A 7,169-nucleotide genomic window follows, 5' to 3' on the forward strand; every position below is an offset into this window, starting at 1 on the left:
GCCCAGGTCCTCATTCAGTTTACAGAAAGGAGTCTTTGGTACAATCGGTGAAAAAAAAAGTTAACAGAAAACACTAAAAGCTAGTATTCATGAAAATGACTTCCAGAAAAAGACCCTCATCCAGGAGGAGGAAGGGTAGTAAACTAGTATTATTTAACCTGGTTGGTATTTATAATGAATGGTAATGTTAATTAATCATTAGCCATCACGATGTTTATTTACAGTATAATTCTTGACCTATTCAATAAACCAAAATTCAGACTGCAAGCCAGCCAGGCTGTTCATTATTTAAAACGTTTTTATCCGGGCTTCTGGGTAGAGGCTGAGCTGCAGGGTGCGTGTAATTAATTGGGTTGATATCGGGCGAGACCTGTTCTGACCTCCTGAGTCATACTGTAGGGGTGCAGGAGGACCTTGGGGTCCAGTCGTCCGTCCAGTTGTACATAACCGCTTAAAAAATGGTGGAATAAACGTTCTTTGAAAGGCCTACCTGGACTGACTGGTACTTGCGAAAGCAGCGTCCGAGATGCGTGGCGATCTTTGAAGAGCTGAGCGCTTCTCTGGCAGCTGAGTAGGGAGGGGGCGGGCCCCTGCGGGGTGGGGCGAGCCTGGAGGAGCTAGGGCGGAGCCTCCCCAAGCACGGAGTCAAAGCCTGGGGTTAGCCCCTGGGCTCCCGCACTTTCGATTCTGCTTGCATCGGTTGCTGACGTCCAGGGGTGGGGTAAGGCGCTCCTAGACCCTCCTTCCTTTCTATCCCTTTGGGAGGCAAGGGTCGAGGAACCTTGTGTGTCTCCTAGCCTCACGCAGGCACTCGCGGGTAACAGGCTCGACTAACGGCCTCGGTGTCTGGCGGGACGTGAAATTCTCCTTCAATGAAGTCCCAGCTTCTGCGCTCCCCAGCTCGGGCCCCTGGCTGAGCCCCGGAATAGGGCAGGAAGCGGCTTAGCCCTCTGAGGAGGCCGGTGTCGCTGCTCCGTCCTCCCTCCAACGTGGCCTGTTCGCTCCCCCAGGCCTCTGCTGAAGGGGGCCACTAGCCTGGCCAGCCCCAGCCGTGGCCTCTCTGGTCACCCTACCCTACAAGCCCTTCTCTCCAAAGACCATTCCAGAAATCTCACTCTTGGCTGACAGGAGCCCTGGATCCCAGACCTGAACCAGGTGAGGCTCTCTTTGATTTTTAGCCCAGTAAGGTCTGTACGCAGCTCACCTTGCCCACTCATTCTGACACCACTCCTGAGCCTTTGGAGAAGAATCTGGATTGTTAGCCTGTACCATTCCTTAGTGAAGTATCCTTCACTATCAGCCCTGACCAGTGCTCCCACTCTTCCCCTGACATTCTTTCCTATCTCACAGAAAGCAGTGAGGAAGAGGTTTCTGTTCCCTTCCAGGCTATTTTAAGGTTCTTAGCCGCACCTGTGACCAGTCTAACCTTCTTTCTCTTATTTCAGAGAATCCCTGCCTTCCTATTAAGCCAGCACCTGCCACGGCTCAGGAATGGAAGCTTTCCTTCCACGCCCAGGCTGGGAGATCTCAGGCATTTCTTCCCGGGTGTTCTAGACAACTCTTGAGAGTCCTCTTGTTGCAGAGGGTGAAGGGACTCTGGACTGCTGCCTCCCTCCACCACACCCCCACCCCCAGCCTTGTCCACTTCCTTGTCTTGAAGAGAATGACAGCTCAGCAACTTTCCCAGAAAAACAATAAGTGCTCTGCCATTCACTTCTGGAAATCTCTTCTAGTGAAATAACTTCTGCTTTTCTCGTCCCTCTTGCAGGTAGATTGAGCTCCCCTGCAGTAATGAAAAGAAACACACTGCGATTTCTGATGGGAGAGTCCCATGTACCTGCTCAGTTTTCCATCTCCTAGTTTCCTTGGGCTGGAGCTTGCTGACATTGTGATGGCAGTCCTTGCCAATCCTGAGAACCCAAAACTAGAGTTACATCCAGTGTCCGTGCTAACAAGCTTAGCAGTGAATTCTGTTCTTTTCTTATTAGTGAAAACTCCCCCTGAATGATGGGTGAGACATTCTCCCAGTTGGGTTCTCGGGAGGATGAGAACAAATCGATCCTGCCCCCCAGCCCAGCCATTGGCAACAAAGCTGCCTGCTACTCCAGCATCCAAAGCAGCAAGTCTTTCTGTTCCTGCATGCCTCGTGAAGGAACTGCCGGTGCCAGCTTTGTGACTTGTCCCACCTGCCAGGGCAGTGGGGAGATCCCAAGAGGTGAGTGGCCCGAGGCTTTGGAAATCGCCTGGAATCCAGAAAAAAAGCTCTTAGCAGCCAGCTGGGCAGGCCCCCCTGAGCCTCCTTGAATGGGGTTGGGTCTCCCAGCTCTTGGTCCCCCAGTTGCAGCTGGGCCAACAAGGAGCTAACTCTCCCTGGGCTCACTGCAGAGACACCCCCCACCCCTCCTGACCTGGTTGTTCTCCCCAGCCCAGGGGTCTCTGGCCTCCCCACTCCCTGAGCAACACTGTGCCTTAGGATTCAGGAAGTTAACAAATGACCTCTCCAAAGAAGCTAGGCTTTTCTCATTTGCTGATGTCTTACAGAAATTCACACCTGCTAATGAAAAGCTCGCTTCTATTCTGAGCTACCCTCCCTGCCCTGTGTTCCCAGTTCTGTGGGGCAGAGGTGGCATGCTTCTGACCCTACTCTGTGGGGTGTAGGGGTGCATCCGGGAGGCAAGCACAGGAAACATTTGTCATGAATACTTCCTGGCCCTCTCTCTTCTTTCTCTCTACAGAGCTAGAGAAGCAGCTAGTGGCGCTCATCCCCTATGGGGACCAGAGGCTGAAGCCCAGGCACACGTAAGCCCCTCTTCTCCCCTCAGTTCCACAGGACGTCACCCCTGGGGGCTGTTCTCTTTGTCTCCTCCATTGTGTCTCCCCCTGCGATTTTTCTCCGTTGGTTCTCCCCAAGAAAGCCTCACTGGGTTCATACGTACTAGCTGCATTTCCAGAGATTTTCCTGGTTTAAGAAGACGGGCATAGCAGATGCCACCTGAGGGTGGCCCTGAAAGGAGTGGCCCTGGCTGCAATTTGGGGAAATTATTTTTCCTAAGAACCTCCCTTGCTGTGGCAGTTCAGAGCTGCTTGGTCTCTTCCTGGCTGAGATGGAAAACTAGCTGCTCCCTGTTCTGAGATGCTTCAGAACCTCAGAGGCAGCCCTGAGTTTCACTGGGGGTGAAACTCAGTGGAGGCGGGGGGGGGGGGGGGGGCGGGACGGCAAAACTGAAGAGACCTTGTTTGTCATCTGGGTCTATTTGGCAGGAGTCCCTGCAACCTCTTCCCAAGTTCCTCAGCTTCAGTCTGGGAGCCACCACCATGCCCTCCCCAACCACTGTACCAGAATCTGAATCTAGCAGTGCCCCTCATAAGATACTAATAAGGTGCTGTCTCTTTAATGCATATCTCAGTTTTGAATCAGATGGACAGATGATATCCTGTTCTGAATTTTCATATTCAGATTCACATCCATGTGGATGTTTCTTCCAGTGATGATAGCTAGCATTTGTTGAGTTTTGTTAAGTGTCAGGACCTTGCATTAACAAATTCTGTGAGGTAGATACACTTCTCTCCATTTTACAGACAAGGAAACTGAGGCTTCAGGAGGTTAAGTAGCTTGCTTAGAGTTACTGGGCCAGTGGGTACAGAGAGCTGGGAGTGGAAGTCAGGTCACTTGCCTCCCAGTCCTGTGCTCTGACTCACTTTGGGGCACATCCGAACCTGGGCTGGTCCTCCACATCTGGGTGGGGGGTAAATTTACGGTTATAAGGGGGCTAGTGCAGGGGAGAGCCTTGTATATGGAGAGGAGTGTCTGAACAGCTCCCTGCTCAAGTTTCCTTGGTGTTCAGACCACTCTACTCCTCTTTCCCGGATCCTGCCTTCCCACAGGAAGCTCTTCGTGTTCCTGGCAGTGCTCACCTGCTTTGTGACTTCCTCCCTCATCATCTTTTTCCTGTTTCCCCGGCCCATCTCCGTGCAGCCTGCAGGCCTCAACTCCTCCACAGTGGCCTTTGATGTGACTGATATCAACCTCAACATAACGGTGGGTGGGTGGATGCCTGCACCCCTGGGCTCAACCCCGCCTTGCCGGCAGCTCTTCTCTCTAGCCCTTATCTGAGGTTACAATCCTGGGCACAGGTTGCCAGGAATTTTATGGCACCCAGGGGGTGTGGAGGGCTGGGGAGAAGCAGGGGCAACCATGAGCCCCATAACAGATTGTGTAGGATTGGGACTGTACACAGTGAGGGGTCAGAATCGGGACCAGAGGAAAAAAACACAGGGTGCAGTCAGGGGGCATGCCTGAGACTCCCGGCGGGAGGGGGGGGGGGGGGGGGGGGGGCGGCAAAACTGAAGAGAAAAGCCTCGCAGGGTGAGACTGGATCCTGTGCCAGCTTAATGCCTTCCAGTGACCCTTTGCCAGTAAGAGCTCTTCCAAGGGGCTCCTGGCATGTGGTGGGAGTGAAGCTCAGCCAGGCCTGGTGGTTTTGGAAGCTATTTGACATCTCCTTTCTAAGGATGGTTTCCCTCTCACTTCCCTTTTCCTTCTCTTTCTCCTCAGAATATCTTAAACATCTCCAATAGTAACTACTACCCCATCACCGTGACCCAGCTGACCATCGAGGTTCTGCACCTGTCCCTCGTGGTGGGGCAGGTCTCCAACAGCCTCCTCCTACACATCGGCCCTTTGGCCAGTGAACAGGTGACTCCCTCCCCTTGGACAGCCCTGCCCACAGGTGTATGGACACTGGTGGTGGGAAGGGGCAGCTGGGATTGGGGCTTACCCTATGCCCATTTGGTTGACAGATGTTTTATGCAGTGGCCAACAAGATAGGGGATGAAAACACCTAGTAAGTATCCCTTGATCTCTTCTCCCTTAGCGTCTTTCCTGGTTGGAAACCCGGTTTTCATCCCTACCAGATTTCCTGATGGCTTAGCAAACCCTGCAGCCAGCACTTGGCGTTCACTCTCATGACCAAGACTGCAATGTGAGGGGGCTCAGGGTCCCCAGCCTCTGCCTGTTTAGACCTAGGTTGGAATGAAAACAGGCCAGAATTTGGTTAATTCTTACAATATGTGACCTTGAGCTTTTCCGCCTGAATCGCTGAGGAAGATGAATGTCCTTGTTTTCTGTTGGTGGAGGGGCTAGCACATACCTGGGCCAGGCCTGTGGGGCCTGGGGGAATGATATTGCAGCAAGGGTGACATTCTCACCTTAGGCTGAGGGAGGGAGAAAGAGTGGGAGTGGCATTTGGGACCCCTGATGGAAAAGAGCCCAGGAGGCAAGGATACTGGGACCTGCAGGTCTCCTCTGAGCCGACAGGCTGCTCAGTGTGAAATGTCCCTTGTTCTTTCTCTCTCAGCAAAATCTGTTCCTGGATGAAAATCAAAGTCCACCATGTACTTTTGCACATCCAGTAAGTAGGGCTTGGAGCCCTGGTGTCCCCTCTCCTACTTCCGACCCCAGTCTCCCCTCTGCTCCACCTTGTGGGACGAGTCATCCAAAGCTAACTCCCTGGATCTTTGTTGGCTCATGGGAATAGCCCCTTCCCTATATCCCACCTTGCTTATAAGCCATTGATGTGAAGCCACAGGGCTATCTGGACTACAGGTGGGACAACTATCCCAGGCGCCTTGGCAGAGTGGGGAACAGAAGGAAGAGGGTGGGGTGTCTGAGGGATCCTCACCTCCCGAGACGGCAGAGCAGGTCCAGAGCTTTCTTCCTCCCAGACACAGCCACAAAGCCTACTTCCTCTCTAGGGGCACCCTGACCTGCTCCTGCCTGAGCCATTCAGAGCAGCTAGTCTTCCAGAGCTATGAATATGTGGACTGCCGGGGAAACGCGTCGGTGCCCCACTTGCTGGTCCCTCACCCGACGTGACCTGTCTGCTGCCCCCAAACTCCAGGCCGCCGCCAGCCTGGGCTGGATCTCCCAGTGCCTAAGTGACTTTGCCAAAGGAAAAGCCCCGCTTTATTATACCTCCCCCGCCACACATTACCCCTCAGCACAGGAAACTCTCTGTGGAAGTTAACTTTACAGACGTGCGCACACGCATCCCCTGATGTCCACAAAAAAAGAAGTTTGGTTCTTCTAGGGGTTTTCCCCTTGGTCTGTCTTGAGGAAAGTCTGACCTGATGTTCTTCAGAGCTGCTGTATTATCCCTGGAGTGGCACCTGCCCTTTCGGTGCTGAGCACCTTGGTTGCCTAACTTCTCTAGAGCTGGCCTTCCTCCTGCCTGAATGAGGAAAGCTTTAATTTTATCTGGGTCTTAAAACATGGATCTTTTTTCAAGTTCTCCACCCAGGGATGGGATTGGGACTTGAGGGACATCCATGCTGTCTCATGCCTCCCTGCTTTGGTCATGTGACAAAGTGATGGTGATGGTCTGCTTCTCTCCTGGTAACTTGTCCCCTCACAGCAAGATTGGCTAAGGCCCTTTGACCCTGCATCCTCCCTGGTTAAAGACTGTTCCTGTTCCTAGGAAGACAGAGCCGTTCTCTGGCTAAAGCTCTTCCTGCCACAAAATAGTTTTTTTATTCTCGCCACAGCCGGAGCCAAAGTAGTAGGGGAGGAGAGGGAGGCACCCCCTCTGCCTAAGAAAAATGGAGATGAAACCAGAATCATCTGATAAGTTGTTTATTGAAGGAAAGCTTCTGGCTGGTGGTGAGGCGACAATCCTGAGTCCATGTGGGGACACAGGTAGGTCAAATGGTGGTCCCAGCTGCTCTCCCATGAAAGCCTGCAGAGGTGAAGCTGTCGCGATTCTCAAGATTCCGCAAGCTGCTGGGCTCTGCAGCATCCCTGGCTTAGTACCAGGTCCCGTCCTGCGCACCCAGAGTCCTCTGCTTTCCTTCAGGAATTGACAGTATGGAGCTGGATACCAGTAGGGACTGGTCTTGACCTCTCCTCTTTGCTGTCGCTCAGATGAAGCTAAGTCCCAGATAACCCAATTTCCCACTGGGCTCCAGGTGGAGGCGGTTTGTTTTGTAGCTGAGCCAGAATGGTAATTGCTCCCTAAAGGCGGCTGTGGTTTTCCTCAGGGAGATGAACTTAGGTGCTGGGGAAAGTGAATGTGAAGCTGGATGGCTGGAGAGGGGGAAGTGTCACAGCACCTGGCTAGTTGGCTGGGGGGGGGGGGGGGGGGGGGGGGGGGGGGGGGGGGGGGTAATTGGTG

The 7,169-nt window shown here is 53.2% G+C and overlaps 1 protein-coding gene across 3 annotated transcripts; it reads left to right on the forward strand.

Moving 5' to 3' along the window:
• The first annotated feature begins 741 nt into the window (after nucleotides 1-741).
• TMEM106A (transmembrane protein 106A) lies at nucleotides 742-6,598 on the forward strand. Of its 3 annotated transcripts, XM_049636185.1 has the most exons (8): nucleotides 742-1,155; nucleotides 1,989-2,215; nucleotides 2,736-2,799; nucleotides 3,886-4,039; nucleotides 4,556-4,696; nucleotides 4,801-4,844; nucleotides 5,358-5,411; nucleotides 5,755-6,598. In XM_049636185.1, exons 2-8 carry the CDS (start codon nucleotides 2,005-2,007, stop codon nucleotides 5,873-5,875), a joined length of 789 nt encoding a protein of 262 aa, XP_049492142.1. In that variant the 5' UTR covers nucleotides 742-1,155; nucleotides 1,989-2,004; the 3' UTR covers nucleotides 5,876-6,598. The 3 variants fall into 3 exon arrangements, with proteins under 3 accessions (XP_049492142.1, XP_049492144.1, XP_049492143.1); XM_049636187.1 differs by lacking the exon at nucleotides 4,801-4,844; XM_049636186.1 differs by lacking the exon at nucleotides 4,801-4,844 and having other exon boundaries at nucleotides 5,358-5,847.
• The last annotated feature ends 571 nt before the right edge of the window (nucleotides 6,599-7,169 follow it).

This window comes from Panthera uncia, chromosome E1 (assembly GCF_023721935.1).
Source record: "Panthera uncia isolate 11264 chromosome E1, Puncia_PCG_1.0, whole genome shotgun sequence".
NCBI lineage: Eukaryota > Metazoa > Chordata > Mammalia > Carnivora > Felidae > Panthera > Panthera uncia.